General features: G+C 36.5%; 1 protein-coding gene across 6 annotated transcripts in view; it reads left to right on the top strand.

Annotated features, from left to right (window-relative positions):
• The window catches only part of FYB1 (FYN binding protein 1), a 64421-nt gene extending 45893 nt beyond the window's left edge, over nucleotides 1-18528 (top strand). For 2 of the 6 annotated variants that reach the window (XM_062018523.1, XM_062018524.1), the window contains exons 9-19: nucleotides 2110-2254; nucleotides 5089-5117; nucleotides 6253-6322; nucleotides 6893-7033; nucleotides 7690-7721; nucleotides 8779-8887; nucleotides 10266-10371; nucleotides 10688-10850; nucleotides 13991-14024; nucleotides 14742-14773; nucleotides 14889-18528. In XM_062018523.1, the coding sequence (XP_061874507.1) occupies nucleotides 2110-2254; nucleotides 5089-5117; nucleotides 6253-6322; nucleotides 6893-7033; nucleotides 7690-7721; nucleotides 8779-8887; nucleotides 10266-10371; nucleotides 10688-10850; nucleotides 13991-14024; nucleotides 14742-14773; nucleotides 14889-14911 (884 nt within the window). In that variant the 3' untranslated portion in view covers nucleotides 14912-18528. The remainder of the gene's footprint in view (nucleotides 1-2109; nucleotides 2255-5088; nucleotides 5118-6252; nucleotides 6323-6892; nucleotides 7034-7689; nucleotides 7722-8778; nucleotides 8888-10265; nucleotides 10372-10687; nucleotides 10851-13990; nucleotides 14025-14741; nucleotides 14774-14888) is intronic. The other 4 variants (XM_062018525.1, XM_062018527.1, XM_062018526.1 and 1 more) reach the window with 4 other exon arrangements.
• The last annotated feature ends 623 nt before the right edge of the window (nucleotides 18529-19151 follow it).

Raw genomic sequence — 19151 nt, 5'->3', positions numbered from 1 at the left:
AAAGTAAATAATTACCAGAACTCACCCTCCTGTCCTTAGCTGCAATGTGACACTTGTTTATAATAGGAAGATATTCTACAATATAATATAATATCTACAGGCACTAGAATAAGCTAGGAACAGTATGTTGGGATCTTCATGGACCTATTGGGAGGTAGTTTCAGGTCAGCCTTCAAATAGCATCAGAACATGGCTCTGTGCAAGTAACAGGAGTTGCTTTTTTTCATGTATTTGTATTAAAAATAACATGGCTGCTCCTAAAACAGAAGGAGAAAATATGAGGGGGTTTTAAGTGTCTGATAATCAGGTTCCTAGGTTATAGCAAAGACACTAGAAGACATCCATAAAATCCATTAAAACCATTAAAAGCACTTACTTGGTTTTTAAGGAGATTAAAATGACAATAATTTCAGTAAGATGTTCACACATGTAGAACTGGACAGTGACAGCCAAGCACTTTGTAGTACTGGATGTGAAAAGACATTAAGGAATAAAATTGGATCTTATTGGAAGAGAGGCTGAGAGAGCTGAGACTATTTTGTCTGGTGAAGGGAACACTCAGGGAGGAATCCTTATAATTTTTCATAAATACCTGATGAGAGGGTTTAAAGATGGTGGAGCCAGGCTCTTTCCAGCAGTGCCCAATGAGAGTGCAAGAGGTAATGGGCACAGACTGACACACATTGAATTCTATCTGAATTCCATATACTTTCAGATACTTTCTCACTGTGAGGGTGAACAAGCAAGAGAACAGGTTGTGCAAAAAGGTGGTGAATCTCCATCCATGGAGATCTTAAAAACTCGATGGGACACAGTCCTGAGCAATCTGCTCTAGCAGATCCTGCTTGGGCAAGGGGATTGGCCAAGATAACAAGACATAAGTTCCAATATCAGCTTTTCTGTGATACTTTGAAGTCTTATAAATAAGTTTTTTGCATGGACCATTTTGTACGTAGGAAAACAAATCTTGGCAAGACCTCGGAGAAGGCTACCTTCTTGACAATGTGTGGTCACTTAATTAATTTCCTTGTAATTAGTTTACTTTTCATACACTAATTCTTGTCTTAGTAAAACTGCAAGTGCTACAAGGGGTTCCCACTAACAACTTTTAACAGTACAGCCCAATTTGTTTCACCAACACTTCAGCTTCCAATATTCACAGTCCAGTAATGTTCTGTGAAGAAGACCAAACAGCAGAGGAAAATCCATTCTGATCAGTTAACTAAATGAGAAAATCAATGTGTTATCAATCTGAGGGGAAGCACACTAAAACCTGAGTTTACTCAGAAGGAGTAGAGTGGAGGATTTTCCATTTTCCAGAAATCCATAAGTATTTTTCACCTTCGAGAAAATCCATTTATGCTTCCCTCTCTACAGGCAGCATGCCTGTCTAAAATTCCCCTCAGCAGGCACAGTGTTTCAGCTGCTCTGCTGAAGGTTTCTCCTGAGTCATTGCATCCAGACACAAGAAAACAGCAATGCAGCTGCAGCATGTATGCCGACCTGGAGCAAAGTCAATGTAAGGCACCTCTCTCCTAATGACCTGTCAGAAAATGTCATGGCTTGCTCTAATGTATGCCATGAGACTACAATGGTCCCAAGGTTATGTGAGAAAGGGAGCTTATCCCATGATTCCTCAAGTCTGCACAGAAAATTCTTCTGCTGTAGCTGGGGAGCAAATAAAGATAAAGTTAACACCAGCTGAGGAGGGTTTAGAAGAAGATCTGACATGGATCTGAGATTTGTATTTGTGTAGGCTGAAACTCAACCTGAGGCTGCTTGGAATGAGATGTTCATTTTCACAGAATGGCAGAATCTCAAGGGGTGGAAGGGACCTCAAAAGATCACCTTGTCCAACCCCACTGCCAGAGCAGGACCACCTACAAGGTCACACAGGAACTTGTCCAGGTGGGTTTGGAATGTCTCCAGAGAAGGAGACTCAAAAACCCATCTGGGCAGCCTGTTCCAGTGCTCTGTTTTTTAAGTTTTCCAAGATCACACAAATTAAAAACAATTAGATCACTGATTCTGAACCTTCTGTTAAATTATTTTTTTTTTACCTTGAGTTTTAAAATTATGTCTCCTAATTATATATTTTCATTCATTTAGATGGATACATTAAAACAACCATGGTGGAGATTGATTATGATTCTTTAAGAAGAAAACAACAACCATCTACCAGAGCGGCTGTGAAACAACCAGAGAGTGATCAAGAAGTGTATGATGATGTTGGAGAGCAGGACAGTATTAGCAGGTACGTATAAGCAATGCATGAAAAAGAACAATTGATTCACCCTAGTCACTCTAGACAGGGTAAGTTTTATAATAGTAAAGCAGACTCTTGTCATAAAAGAACAGCCATATATATCAGGAACAAGAAACCAAGCTATTCAAACTGAAATAGTGAGAGGAACAAGAATGGATTCTGGAATCCATCATCTATAAGCACTCATACTCAGGAGTCAATGATCTCAAGGGTCTTTTCTAACTTTCTTTTCCAACTTAATTGATTCTGTGATTCAAGGAATCTATGCTATTAGAAGATCTACAGCATTGCAGTCCAAACAAAATGGAGGATTATAAATACAGGACTACAAATTACCTGCAGGAAGTGCATTTCTCTTCCCTCCTTCTCTGTTCTCATTCTGTCTATTTGTAACATGCAAGAATGAAAGAATCTGAAAGCAATGGAAATACTTAACTGGACTCATGAATTCCTGACCACTCTCTTTGCTCTCATGTGTCTTACTGTGAGTCTAACTGTAGGTCTTGCTGCCGCTTTCCTTTTGAAGAGGAATCATGAATCATGATTCTGGAATCTGGAATGACATGTTTAGTCATGAAAGTAAGGCTTCTAAGTTCCCATGAGGTGTACTTTTTTTACTTCATATGAAGTTTTCCTCTATAGCACAGCCTCGCATGTATTTGCAATGCAGTCCCACATTGTAGACTCTCTACTTCAATGTAACATATTTTCACGTCAAATAGGCTTGCGGCTAAAGTGACATATCCAGTAATGTATTGAGCTTGCTGGCAGGGAAATATCCTAGTGATCTTGTGACTAGAATCAAAGCTATCACATGAAGCAATATGACAGTGGTACCTCTGTTACCCAACCTCATGTAAAAGCTTGCTTCTGTCATGTTATGCAACAAACCAACACTCACTTTCCATTACATGCCTTTATGTGCAGAAACACATACCACAGGATTCAGATTAAAAAACTGCATATGAGTGTAGAGGATTTCAATGTGTAGGACAATCTTGAAACTCTCAGACATTGAACCTGGTTTTACTGCTTCCTACTATCTTAACTTACAGACCTGGCTGGAACAAAGGGACCACAGGTGACTGACTGCTGGGTGCAGCTGATCCTCTACTGTGAAAACTTTCCCATAAGCCCCAGAAACAGCTATTGGAAAGATTTGCCTTCAAGCTGCCATTCTTTAACCAACCAATATAGCTGTGCACCTAATATTTTTCCAGGTTGCTCAATTTCAATTTTCCTCCCTGGACATTGGTCTCATAGCATTGTAACCTAGCCAGAATAGTTGCTTTAGCTGTTCTAGTTTTAGGTAATATGAGCATTATGTACTTTGCTGCAGAAGTATCTTTGGCCAATCATTTTCACTATAGCAAGCATTGTAGTTAATCACTTCAGTGCATGGAACTTAGAAAGTGCATTGAATTCAAAAGCAAACAGGAGTACTTAACACTGTTGCATACTAAAATAACAGTGTAAGGAACTTCGAAGGATGAATGAATGGTTCAGATTTGTTAAATCCGTTATGCTGTATTTTGGCATTTTTTCTCCTCCAGTGATTAATAGCATTCTGTTCAATTCATGAGCACAAATTGTTGGAACATCTGACATAGTAAGAATGCCATACTAAAAAAAGCCTCTTGAACCAATACTATTATCTCATTATTGGTAGTATTGTTAATATTCCGAAATTAAGAAGTGACTAGGGCTGTTGTATTTCAGGATTTCTTGGCACAAGAGTTTAATAAATATCCTGTTTAGTAGTTTAAGTAAGGCTATGACCTGGAAATAATCTCAGCTACTGTGAACATATCAGGTTGAGGGTTTTTTTCAATTACTGTTAGAACACTGGGCTAATATGGAATTGCTGAAATGTTAGAAACTTGCAATTAGAAGTTTAAAGCAACACTCAATGAAATTTAGTTGAGAAATAAGTTGTTTACAATTTCCCCTCAAGAAAATCCACTCGTAAGGAATTAATCTAAAGGGTGTGGATGCACTCTAGTGTTCAGTTAGATTATATTTTTATTCCCATCAAGTTTAACTCCATAACCTTTGGACATCCTTTCCAACATGAATTGTCCTATGATCATAAGTTACGTTTTGTACTTTAGTTTAAAGACACCAAATGGAATTTGAAAAATAGTCTAAATATAGCAAATCATTTTAGCTGTAGACATCAATTTGCATTTAATTGAAAGTGACACTTTTGGAAATTGCTTACAGTTGCTAACAATTACTAACAGTTAGGACCAAAGGTTCTGCTCATATGAAAATGTGCACCTTCATTGACTTGAAATGTCTTCATTAATTTACGCAAATAGAGGCTCTGATTCAAGTGCTTTACCTATAAAATACTCTTTTTTTACACTAAATAAAGATTATATTCCTCTTTGAATTGTTATGAATGCTATTTTAAAATACCATTTTCTGATTGCCAAGGAAACACAGTATTTTTCCTCCTTTATCTGAATCTACTAAATGTTAATCTCTCCTCTAAGAGCAGTTCATTTGTTAATTAGATGATTAATTTTCTTTAGCATTAGTGAGAATGTAGCTACTAATTGACTGTAAGAAATTCTGTGAGTATGGTGAAAACAGAGATAAAAACAAACTGGCACATTAAGTTGTTGCCCATATATAACACACAAGTATGTGCTGGAACTTCCAGTGCAGAATCTGTAGTGCTCAGCTGGCAATGTAGATAGGTGTAAAGGCCGAAAGGTTTAGAGCTAATAACTACAAAATTGATGGGTGACTGTGGTGTTTTCTTTTTCTGAACGATGACTACTTTTCTCTAAAATGTCTCTCATTTTCTTTTGCAGTCAGAGTGGCAGTCAAAGTGGAGCTGGAAGTAAGTTCTACATATACTTTTGGGGGGAATTGGTTTCTGTGTACTGCTTACCTTCAAATACAGACCTCTGCAGCTTCTTGTCCATAAGCATGGCAACAAACAAGGAAGTATATTGGCCAGATTAACTTTCTTTCCACCTCTGGGAACTTGGGCTAGACAAAAGTTTTGCCTTCAGGTACTGTGACTCAAGCATGCCAGAAGATGACAAAACTTTATTTCATGTGACGGTAAATGAACTCGCAAAACAGCACAGATACAATTGGCAAAATATTAACTTGAGGAAAAGGTTTGTGTAGGTGAAATGTAGTTCTGAAAAAGCCAGCAATACTACCAATTAAAGCTGCATTTTGCTGACAGAATTATGGGAAACTTCAGCTTCAGTGATACTCTGGAATCCTAACTGGTATGACTGCAGCAATTCCACGTTGTCAAGAAGACACATCCAAATCCAGTTTCCCCTTTGGTAACACATATATTTATGTAGCATTCTCTGTTGATCACAAGAGCATAGCTCATCTTCTCAGCTTAGAGTTTAGATGCTTGTCATGGCAGAAGCATCCCCTGGCAGGACTAGATGGAGCTGCTGCCAACTAAATACAGATTTCAATTATCATTCTGACCAGTGGCTAGAACTGGACATGGAAACTGAGCTAACTCTGTACTGGAAGAGGTGGGATTCAAAGGTCAGAACTGAGACCAAAATGGGAAGCTTAAATTGCACTTGCCTCCAGCTTCTGTAGATGAACACAAGATGTCACTTGCTGAGAGTGTTGGTGTGACATCTCCAATCATCACTTCAGTCACACACAATAATTTAAAAGTGATCAGTTATCATAATGACTGTGCCAAAATCAGCCATTCACTGTTTCATAAAAACTGATTAAAAATGCATTTCATTTCAGTATTCATGCTCTTGTGATTGGCAGCACCACACTTACATGCTGCAGATGGTATTCCCTACTGGGATAAGCATATTTTACTGTTTTAATAAATAGGTTGTGCTGGTTTACAGAAATATTCCTTTTGCAAGGACATGGAACAAACTTCACACACATCTGACATATGTAAGAGGCCAGTAATGAATACTCTATTCAGCAGCATTAAATGCATTAATTCATTATTTGATCTGTTACAGATATGTTAGCACCTCCTCCACCCGATCAAGAAATTTACAATGGGATTGATGATGAAGATGCTGTAACTAGGTATGATTTTATAGCATCTAGTAATTTGCAAATTAAGTAATTTGCTTCTTTAACTGTGTTTATATTTCAGGTTTTAGTACCTTTTAATTAGATATAATAAGTAGCAAGTATTAGGATAACCATCAAGTAGGTACACATCAGGATGGATTCAGGAAGCTAAAAGAAAAAAAAAAGAGGAGAACTTGGGAGAAGTTTTGTTCTGTAATTAATTTTGCTATGTCAGCAAAAGTAGCTGCACTCATGAAAATCTGCAGATCCCCAGCTAGACAGAATCACTCTGAAATTAAAATAAGGACATGAAATGCTAGCTTCATGAGTAACAACATGAAAAGAGTAAGCCACTAGATTAATATGTGTACCTACAAATATGTCTCAATATCCACAAATGACCTAACATATGTATTTCTAGTTTAGCATTTTAGTGTTTAGCATTTGAGTAAGTCTCCTCACCTTGTGATATATACGTTGTTGTCATAATTGGAAATATGGGCATCAATAGAAAAATTAGACTGCGCCTTTTAGGAAGAATGTTACGTTTCACATGGTGATAATTGCATGCATACTCCAAAGGTCTATATCACAGGATGAAGATAAGAATGGTATCTGGTCCTGGGGAATCTTGAAGAGGCTAAAAGTCAAAGATGACAAAAAGAAAAGTATACGAGAAAAAACAGCCAAAGTCAATGGGGCAGAAGATAATGGTGATTTGTTGTAAGAGCCTGACAGGAAATCACAGTGCACATGAACTAATTCTAAGCAATGATCACATGCTACTAACCTGTTCTCACAGAAGCCTAATGAATCACGCATCAAATTGCAGCTCAGGATGATACTTTTCTGCAAAAACACTGACCTCCTTTCTTTTCACCTGCATAATGTAATTATTCTTCTAACAGGCTGTATTTGCTGATAATTAAGAATATATAATTTTGTTGTTGTTGTGAAAAGCACCACAGTAACCCATCACCTTGAAGATGTGGGTTTGCTCTATCCTTAGTTAAAATGTACTTTGCTCACTGGTAATGTAGCTGACATAAACTGGTAAATCTAGTCCCATTAATCCAAATTTTACAAATAGCACACCAAACAGAAACATGCAAAGATTGTCAGCTACCCATCTTGCCTAGTGTTTAGATCAGCAACTGGTGTTTTTGTCACCATTTTCACTTATGCAGTTCTTGACCAGTTTACTTGATTCAGATGTAAAAATACCTCAGTTCATGAGAATTGCTGGTGTCAGAGAAGCTTCAAAATGTCTGGAGATTACTTGGAGCCCTTTTGTTGCAAGTTTTTTTAAACTGTTTTAATTATGTAATAGCCTATTTGTATGATATAAATAGTTAATTAACTTTTTTTTTTCCCCCTAGTATGTCTCATTCAACAAAGCGGTTTGAAAAAGGTAATTAATAGGCTATCATTCAGACTCAATATTGATTCTTGATCCTTTTTTTCTGTACACATTTCTCTGTATCATGATAGTCTCAAAAATACATCCAAGGAAGGAAACAGGATTTCCTATTGCTTACCTAGTAACAGCAAACATATTTCAGATACTGTGACTGAATTGGCTACAGACAAGGAGACACATACACACTTCAAGATCTTTTGAAAATTCTGTAATGTATTTTTCAGGAAGTCATTATTTTCCTATGTGAGATTTCTACTAGTTCATTTTATTTGACATCAAGTATGAACAGAAAACACCTGATGTATGAACACCTGGGAAGAAGCACTTAATGGAAAATTTCAAAAGTAAAAAGAGATGCTTGTTATTTTTATCAGATGCAGTATCTTTGTAAGATAACATATACTTACCAGTTTAGCTTTTTTGAGGCTGTCTCCTGAACAGAGTTCTGAAGCTCTAATTTCTTACTGTGTTTTTCCTAGCCATTGATTCGATGAGTTGAACATTTGCTTTGTCTCTACAAATATGCTGGATGTGTTTCAAAGTATATTCTTGGAGTAAGAATTCTTTTCACTGCTTTGTCTTTGCAAGATTGCCTAAAAACTAACATATATGTGATTCATATCCACTTCTAAGCAGCATTGCATTGACCAGAGAGCTATAGAATAGCCTGAGTGTATGTTAAAATCAAACTCCAGAAACATACTTTGATTCAACACAGTGGGAAATGGATTAATTAAAACAAAGGTTAAAGGCTATTGCTTTAGCCAATATGTGTTAAACCTTGCTTCAGCTTTAGAAGATTAAAATATCAGTGAATATATCTTAATATTAATAAATAGTCTTATTCTGAAAAGGTTGTCCGGTGTTTGTTTTGCACAGTGGACTGTGCAAAACAGAGAACCCATAGTCACTATAGACAGTAAATGGCTACAGTACATGCCACAAATTCTTGTCAGATTATCTACACTATCATAGATTGTGACACAATGTATTCACTACACAAGGATCTCATAATAATTTCCCATTCTTTCAAACACTGTTGTTTCAGATTTTGGAGACAATGATGTTTATGATGATGTAGATTCTTCAGACTTCTCTCCTCTGCCACCTGAACTCAAGCAAGTGAAAATGGGAATTACTCCCCTGATTAGAAACCTGTAATACACTGTAAAACATTTCCAAAGCATTTACTAGAAGCAGATTGCTACTAACACATGCTTTATTGTTGTAAGGTTTTATAATTCTCATAACCCTGCTGTTGACAATAGCAGCTGAATGCTCCCTGCCTTCATTTCAAATTGAAATAATAATTAGACCATAGAATACATAACCATGCTTTGTATTTCCACAAATTCAGTCCCTGGTGGATGAGAGGCAGAACAGAATGCATGGCCTAAAGGTACTTCACTGTAGGTTCTCTGCATGCAGTCCAATTCCTATATAAATTCGGGGATTGTTAGGATAAGTACTTGATCTCAGTTGCCGCAGTATTTTAAGAGAAAAGGAGATAGTTCTGTGTTATAAGTACAAAAAGTGCGGGGGTGTAAAGTTCAATTTGGAAAACTTTTATCCCTGGACCAGGAAGCTATGGCCATGTCTGGGGCACTGATGTGTTATGAGCAGAGATATGTTGGTGAAGGTGACTGCAACATGACACATTCTGTTGTCATTAAGTCTACTCAGGTGGAGCTACAGAGTGTACTACAATAATCTGGTCTGGAGGCATTAAAACAGAGAGAGCAATTTGAACTGTGTATCTAAAGGAAAAGACACGGCCCTCCTTAACTGAATATAGGTCATAATTCACATGCACATGTGCAGGCACACACTCACACACACACTCACACACACATGCAGATTCATCATCAGTGAAACTGTCATCCACAACTCCCACAGAGATCAGGAAGGATCAAAAAGTAATCAGACTCTAAATTTCCAGGTACAGCATAAGGAAGAGCACTTAGGGCTTAAAACCCTTTTGTGCCCACTCGCACAAGTCAGCAGTATTAGAAATGTGGAAAAAATAGCAAAACTTGAGATGGGTCACACAATGAAGATTCCCTGGTGTAGCAAGGTCTCTTAAGTGCACATAGGGCTAACATAGCTACTGTATGAAAGGCTAAGATGTTCCAGCTGTCTTCACAGTAGGACACAGGTTATTCAGCCTATGGCATAAAGACTTAACAAAAATTGCTCCTTCCATAGAGATTCTAAATGATGGGTATCGTTTACTTATTTTCAGTAGATGGAATGTTTTCATTGCTGTAGCAGCTAGACATTTTGAATAATTTCTCATATCCACTTATGTGATAGATATATTAACATTAGAACCCATGAAAAGCAAAAAGTAGGAAAGACAATCTCAACTAATTTCTTTTTAAATCAAATCTGTATTATCTATATTAGTCTTGAAGAGCAACAAAAACATATTGAAGACAAATGTGACAAATGCGTTTTCACTAAAATTATCAGAAAGTTTGTCAATACTGCAGATGTGTGGCTAGTTTTGTTTTTATTTGTAATCTCCTGTTTCAGCTCATCAAAATCAGCAAGCCTTGGAAAACATAAATCAGATGAAAAAGATGGACAAAAGCTTAAAAAGATGGAAAGAGAAGAGAAAGAATTCAGAAAAAAGTTCAAAGTAGGTTTTGTTTGCACAAAATAGAAAGACTGAAATATATGTATGATGTCCTCTTACTTGCATGCCTTAGTTTATATTAGATTTAATAGTTATTATTTTCTCTTTGAAAGGTCAAGTATTACTACTACTTGTACAAATAGTGATCCAAGCATTATTAAATCCAAATGATGAGCATGGGCACATACTATGTAGCATAAACAATTATTTGTTGAATTTAAAAAAAAAAAAATGGGACTATATTGGCCTAAAAAATGCATGATCATAACCTTTACACCAATGGTTTTTAACTAGCATCTCTTTATTTTATTCTTTGCAGTTTGAAGGTGAAATTAAAGTTCTTTACACTACCACCACAGTCCAGGATTTGCCCCAGAGAAAATGGGGATCTAAAGACTTACAAGTTAAACCAGGAGAATCTCTTGAAATTATAGAAAGTACAGATGATACCAAAGTCCTTTGCAGGAACGAAGAAGGAAAATGTAAGTTTTATTAAAAAGCTGTAGTACAAATCAAATTGTCAGAGAATGATTGAGGCAAGGATAAGTAAAAAAGCATCTTCCCTGTCACAATAAAGCAGAGTATAGTATTTGCCATTTTCTTTGCCTGATGGTGGACAAATAGTAGATTGTTGCTATTTTATGACTGTATTTTAAGAGCAACTTGCCTTAAACTCTAATAGACAAGAGATACCAAATGTGAGAAAGAGGATATCTTAGTTTGTAAGTCTTACTTTGTAAGATTAACAGATGTTTTTGTTGTTTCTGTTTGTCTCCCACTATTTGCCAAAAAGAGTATATCTGTAATACCTCACAGAATTGAGTAAAACTAAAATCCTTGCTGCACCTCTGGTAAGCATTTTCCCAATGACTGAGGCCAAGGGAAAATCAATAGCAATATTCTTACTTTGTATTGCCATGGAGCTTAATCTTTTCAACAGGCTCAGGGGGAAACCCCCAGCCCCTAGCTGATCCAAGGCATGTGTCCTTGTTGGCATGCTTGCTTGTCTTGGGAGCTGCACAAGGCCTTTCTGTGTTTCTTTGAAACCTTTGGACAGGGTGTGCATTGGCAGAAGTTTTTGCATTTTTTGAGAAGTCTGGACCATCTACTGTTTGTTTTGATTTCTTAATGTGCTCCTATTACTTTTCAAATCTTCTAGTGAGAACTGAAGCAGGAATAGACTACGTTCAAAGTAGCAACATCTTTCCACTTGCCTTTACTTTTTACTTTGACCTATGTAGAAGACGGTCCAATGCCATAAATCTGTGAAGAGGATTCAGTCACTTTCATTCTATTTTTTTTTCTCTCTGTACTCAACTGTTATAGTCTGGAGTGTAGCCTCTTTCCTGGCAGGCCTGCAGGGCGAGGAAGAATTTCTTGCATAATAAGACATATGTTTTTCAAAATATGTATTGCTCTAGTGTTGCTACTTCTCAAAGAGCTGTTTTCAATGCTGAATTTTTTTGAACCAAACTAGTAACAAAGCAGAAAGTAGTTCATGTTATTTTTCTTCCTCACATAGTCTTCAAAGCCCTTCAAATAGTGGCAGGAGCTACAGCTCTGCTATGCATAAAAGAGCAAAACAAATGCAAATATCCTCCCTGAAAACATCTGTCAATTTTCATTTTAATTAGTGAAGTTTGAAACCTACTTAAGTGCACAACAATTTTTGTTATTTTCTCTAGCTGCTCTAGTTTCTCATATCTAAAAGCTATGATTTTGCCTTTTGAAGGCCAGATGGACTGAAAGTCAACGATTAAGGACTTTTTTGATACCTTCTTGCATTCAAAGTCTTCCATTTGATTGTTAATTCAGGAACACTTCCATAGCTTCATGCCCCTACCAGAAGTTAAACAAAATTACAAATTATATTATAATGTCTTCCCACCTTTTTAAGCAAGGACTGATAATAGGAAAGTATTCTGAAATTGTTTTAATTGTTATGAAATAATTTGAAATTTCAGAAGTTAAACGAGGAACTGAATCTCATTTACCTTCTCAAAATCTTTCTTAAAGTGGCTTTGGTCTGACCCATGTACCTTTTGAAATACACAAATACCTTCAATTCATTTTCACAGAACTTGCCTAAATGTTAGGACATAAATGGACTTCAGAACATGAAAATTTGTGTCCTCTCTACGTGTCCTTTATACTGCCAGAGAGCAGCTGCCTCAACGTGTCATAGCTTTCAGTGGTACTCAGTAGTCAAGATGGAGTATGCTAACATGCTGCTTTGTTTCTTATTATGAAAGCCACATCATTATGAAAAAAATGAGTTAGGAACTGAAAATCTGGATCTGTAATTTTGGTTTAGTAAGTTTCAAAGAGTATGAGATCAGCAGGGGCTACCTCTCCCACATATTTAGGGGCCAGACACTGTCAGAAGAATCTAGATTATGCACTGCAGTAGCGGAAGGACTGTCACATGCACATCTGGCTTGCAAGCACACTGTTTGGATACCATGCATGTAAGCAAAGACATTTTGCTTTCATGTATTTCATGTGAGAAAATTTTAAAAAGCATGGAGAAGATTAGATTAGCCAAACGATTTTAAATGGTCCACATAAGACTTCAGAAGTCCTGGAAATTGTTGGATTTTGCTTAAAGAGAATTTTCAAAAGGTGACACCATTAAAATACAAAAAAAAAAAAAAAGAAAAAACACAAAAAATTACATTTCCATGCCTTTATCCTAGCTAATAAAATCTTAAGCTAAGAATTTCCAGAAGAGGTAGAGCTTTTCCTATGTATGCTGACTTGCAATCAGCCTGAGAGAATATGCAGGTGACTGAAAATCTCCAACACTGGGTTCAATGAATGAAAATTACCTGCACTTTAATATTCTTAGTACTATTATTATGGAAGAAGAAAATGTGTAGTTTTATCTGATTTCCTTAGTAATGCAACAAAGTAATAGAATAACTCACTAGTGAGTAGCTTTTCTAAGGTATTTCCATTATCTATAGAAACAGATCTTGTAAATATGATAGTTAAAAATTGTTAAACAACTACACTTAATGACAATGTATTGGTCTATATATCTTGAAAGAAACTTTTGTCCCTGTAGGAAATTATATATATTTCTGATATTTATTATTATAAATATTATTATGTGGTTATTATAATACCACATTTTTTGTGCTTTTGCATGTAAACTGTACAATAAATTTTCTATCAATATGTCTTTTTTCTCACCTTTCTCATACAACCAGGAAACTGAAATATAGGATGAAAACCTAACCTTCCATAACCTGCATTACTATTTTCTCCTTTCAGCACTAGTTTTTGTACACAATTCAAAGTATTGCAAGATAACAAAAGAAATTACATTTTATGAATATGTAAAGTATCTGGAACAGTAGACATCTAACTTGGAATGAGTGTAGCATTTTGATTCCCTATTTGAAGCATCATATTATACTAAACAAGCAAATAAGAATAATTAAAAACATAATTAGACATAGCAAAGTTTTTCTCAAGTACATATCCATTGTATATTGTTATCCATCTATTATGTCTTTTTGTCTGAAGTGTCTAAAAAACTGCATTTCACTAGTGCTAGCAACAGAAAAAACATGAGTATTGAAATTTAACTTAAATACATATATATTTCAATTTACAGATGGCTATGTTCTGCGAAGCAATTTAATTGAGAAGTAAGTACAAAGTGATCTTTCTTAAAAAACTTGTTGTAATGCTCAGTTTTGTTCTAAGATGTTTGTTAAACAAAAGTGAAATATAATTGCTTTAGTATGTCATTCTTTTCCTTCAAAGGGCTTTATGTTAGGAACTTAAATACCAAATCACTTTCAGGATTGAGGCCTGCAAACACTTATACACAAGATTAACTTGTATATGAAAACAGCCTTATAAGCCAACAGGCTGTTCATTGTCTAAGTAACATGTTTTGAAAACTCCTATTCATGGAGCATATATCATCTATAGGCATTGCTTAAATTCATTATCTAAAAAAGTCACTCCTCTTAAAACCACTACCAAGTACAGAAACTAACCAGAATTTCAAGGACATACTGGGTTTGGGTTCTCCTCATCTTTTCTGGTTTTCATTTAAAAAAACTCCACTATTTCATTTTTAATGGAAATATCTCTATGAATTTGTTAGAAACTTAAAAACTTAATTAAAAACACCAACCTTTTAATAAATCAAGCTTTTCACATTAAAATGAAACACATCCAGCTCTACCTTTCACTGAAAATCCTTCAACTGAATCATCTTCCTCTACAATTGTTCTGTTACCTAATAGCAAATTAATTACTGGATAGCATGTCTGCACCTGATTGCTACACTATGAGCATACACATGATGTCTCAGTTTTTTAATGTGTTACTTTTTCTGTTTTTTTAACTTACAGTGATGGACAGATTTATGATGATATTGGTGATGGTAAGTTGAACATTTCAAACAATACAGTAACTATGTTCCACTTCATCCAAAACCTTTGTCCCTGAGTCAAAGTGCTACACAACACTTTTTTTTTTGCATTTTATTTCCATTTCAGAGTGCATCTATGATAATGACTGATTCAGAATTCTATACAAGAAAGAGCTTCATTGAAGATCAAAATCTATTTCGGACTTCCTGATTGTGAAAGCAGGAGAACTCAAAAAAAAGCTGGTTATAATTTAATCAGTTGCATTCTTCTAGATGTACAATTAACCTTTCTGAGAATTTCAGGGTTTTGCTCTCTATTGCTTTGTATGACATACGTATTGATGTTTCTCTGAGCAACTAAAATTCAGAGAATAGGAGCTAAAGTTAAGGTTATAATTTTTCACTTTCTTTACACATTTGTGACAGCCCATGTGAAAACAGTTTTTCAATTAGCTACACACAAAGAGACCAGGTCAGATCTATGAAGGATACAGAGGCCAATAAACACTGGAAACAGCTTTTACTCTGTCTTTGGGCTATTACATACCAGAGACTGCCAATCTGGGTAGGACAGTATCCTGAAAAAAATCCTTCCTTTTGTGATAACATCCTGTGGTGAAAACAGGAAATAAAAAATGGGCATCAGAGAAGACAATACCTTGCCCACCTGCAATTCCAACTCCAATAGTGTTAGCTACACTGACATGTACAGCCAGGTACCATTACTGCTGAAGTGTCTTGCTCTACATTGTACCAATGATAGAATACTGTTTCTAAATTTACTTTACCACTGTTACTAGATTTACTTGACCATTTTGGAAGTACTTTTTCACTAATATCCATAGTAAAATAGTAACAATGTTATATGTCTTGCATATAGCACTAAGAAATAAACCATAGCAGAGTCTAGTTTATAGCACAGTGTTCTTCAAAAAATGCTCAGAATATTTAGGTAAAGATTTAATTTCTGTTTTGTTTGAAGATAGTTGTTGTTGTCACTGTAGTAGTTTAGGCATTAAAATTTACCTATAAATCAATGACAAACCTGTTGGAAATAACCTCTAGACTAAATACGTATTTATCACTCAATTTTGATAATATCTTTTTCTTTTAAATACTGTATCTTACACTAGAGTTGGCTAAATGAGGATATAGAAATTAAATATTTCCATGGTTATCCATTCAGGACACAACATTTTTTTCCCAAAGAAAATTGGTGATGCTGTTCTCTGGATGAGTAAGTAGCAAACCAAAGTATAATGAATGGATTACTCAATAATAAATAGCACTCTGCACTTAAATCTCCAAACTCATTGGAAATCAAAATATAGTGAACTCCCAATTAAGTGGGTGAGCATGCAAAGAAAATGGAACAAGCATTTGTAATGTGTAATGCTTTGGCTGTACTGCAAGATAATCAAAAGCCTGTAACAGCCAACATGGCTGGATCAGTGTAAGCAACTGCTCTTGATAACCAAGTCTCCTATAATCCTCAAGGGAAGCAAGATACACCATGCAGACCAGTGCACTGTAGCAAGCTAGCAAATTTAGCTTATAAACATGACTTTTGTCTATGCTCTATGTCAGTGAGTTATGGTCTTACCTTCAGTGGAGCTAAGACTTCAACTTAAGAAAGTGCCTTTTATTGACAACTCAAAATACAGTATAGCTCTAAGGAGGTATAATGCTATGGGGATATCAAACATAAAACTGTAGAGATAATAGCCTATAAGCTATTTTATGTTGTATTTAAAATCATTGATAATATACTGAAAAGCTGTATGCAGCCTCAAGTTTCCTGTTCTGTATTTGCTTTTCAACCCAGCACTCAGACATAGAAATACAAATCCTATATGTTAATTCAGGATCAGGACCCAGATTTAAAACTTGACTCTGACTATTAAGTGCAATGAATGTGTCTGGCTATTTGGCTATGTTCCTGCTCTTTTATTTTTAAGTGGCACTCAAGAGGATATCTGCCTCAAATTAATGATATGCCAAAGACTTGAGAGGGAACACAGACCTTCAGAGATACAAAACCACTTCTCAGTTGACAAACAGGATAAATAGTTTTATGCTTCCTACAGTTAATCATCTCAAAAAGAGTTTGTGTTAAATTCTAAAGTAGATACTCAGTCTTGTTTTAACTGTTAGTAGAACCTTATTTGTTCCAGTAAGAACGACAAAGAAACTTTCTTTTTGACTATAGTTTATCTTGTGTTAAAAGACTTTGATAGAATACAAACCTCTTTTGTCTCCCTGAAAAGAAAGGGACTTTTATTCTTTGTGAGATTTTTAATAGCTTTTCCATGTTCTTAGCCTTGACATGTGGTCACTTCTCTTTACTGATTATACTGACTGAATATGTCACAGGATACATTAAATCATCAAAAGAAATAATCACAAGATACTTTCAATTAAAATTCTGTTCATTGTTTATGCAGATCAAATACAATGTCATTGTTACAGGGTGTTGAAATGTATTCAGGTACTACATGATGTACTACATCTCCATCATCTTCAGTAAGTTGTAGAGAACAGGAGAGGTACCTGAGAACTGGAGGAAAGCAAATGTCACTCCAGTCTTCAAAAAGGGCAAGAAGAAGGAATCAGGTAACTACAGACCAGTCAGCCTCACCTCCATCCCTGGAAAAGTGGTGGAACAACTTATCCTGGGTGCTGTCTGGATTTTAGTGAAGCATATCTCCCAAAGCATCCTCACATCAAAACTGAGAAAGTGTGAGCTGGATGATCAAGTAGTGAGGTGGATTGTTAACTGGTTGAAGGGAAGAAGGTAGAGAGTTCTGATCAATAGGGCAGGGTCTAGTTGGAGGTCTGTGTCTAGTGGAGTCCCTCAGGGGTCAGTGCTGGGACTGATACTCTTCAGTATTGTTCAATATATTCATTAATAACCTTGATGAGGAAATAGAGGGCACTGTCAGCAAGTTTACTGATGATACTAAACTGGAGGGAGTGGCTGTCACACCAGAAGGCTGTGCTGCCATCCAACGAGACCTGGACAGGCTGGAGGGTTGGGTGGGGAGAAATCTAATGAAATGCAACAAGGGCAAGTGTAGGGCCTTCCATCTGGGAAAGAATAACCCATGGTTAGTAGGTTGAGATAGGTTCTCCTACCCCTCTACTCTGCCATCATGAGATCACATCTGGAATATTGTGTCCAGTTCTGGGCCCTTCAGTTTAAGGACAGGGAGCTGCTGGAGAGAGTTCAGCGCAGGGCCACAGAGATGATGGAGTGGAGCATCAGCCTTATGAAAAGCTGAGGGAGCTGGGACTCTTTAGCTTGGAGGAGACTGAAGGGTGATCTCCTTAATGTTTACAAATATGTAAAGGGTGAGTGTCAGGAGGATGAAGCCAGGCTGTTCTGAGTGATGTACCATGATAGGACAACAGACAATGGGTATAAGTTGGAACAGAAGAGGTTCCAAAGAAACATAAGGAAAAACTTCTTCACTGTGAGGGTGAGGGAGCACTGGAACAGGCTGCCCAGATGGGTTGTGGTGTCTCCTTCTCTGGGGACAGTCAAAACCCACCTGGATGAGTTCCTGAGTGGCCTACTCTAGGTGGTCCTGCTCTGGCAGGGGGGCTGGACTAGAAGATCTTTCAAGGTCCCTTCCAACCCTTGAGATTCTGTGATTTACAGGGTACTACCTGCTGAAAAATGACTGGTGTTGTATGCTTTTTCTATTATTTTGCCAATGCCATTCACTGACTGCATTTTTTTTCTTTCTTCTGAATAAAAGTGTGCTTTCTGGGAAGGAATGTGTCTCTACCATCTTCTGTCAAAGTTGAACAACAGTAGCTGAATAGTAACTTCTGAAAATTACCAGTGAGCAGCCAGTAGCAAATTTATTATTACCGTCTTCCAGACAGGAAAATCCATACTTAGATCAATAAAGTCTGTATTTTAAGGGTTACCACAGGCTCTGGGCTGTAGGAATGCAGATGATCTCCTGTGCAAGGGGTTTATATTCCTAATCCACATAACTGCAGACCCCTTGGCTGCTCCTCCCACAGTGGTAACAAAACCCTCCTCTACGTGCAATCTTGTTGAATTCCCCACCTCAGCTATGAAGATCAGTGCTTTAGTAAGGAGAAGGGAATTCTGCAGGGGAAACTAGATTCACTGTGTGAATTAGATTAGCCCTTACCATGACATTACTTCATGACAAATATAGGCATAACCATGGGTTTGAGTACACATTGGTGCATCTACCTCTGAGTGTTTTATGTCAAACAAGACAACTTCTGGGGAAACTAATTGACCCATGAAAGGACACTCAACGACTTCTGCACAACAGCCCCAGACCATCCTACACCAAAAAGCTTTTGTACGTAGCTTCACTACAATGCAAAGCATTGAAATGCTAGA

The sequence above is a fragment of the Colius striatus genome, chromosome Z (assembly GCF_028858725.1).
Source record: "Colius striatus isolate bColStr4 chromosome Z, bColStr4.1.hap1, whole genome shotgun sequence".
Taxonomy (NCBI): Eukaryota; Metazoa; Chordata; class Aves; order Coliiformes; family Coliidae; genus Colius; species Colius striatus.
Note: the sequence above shows the minus strand (reverse complement) of the source record. Positions and strands in the feature narration are given on the sequence as shown.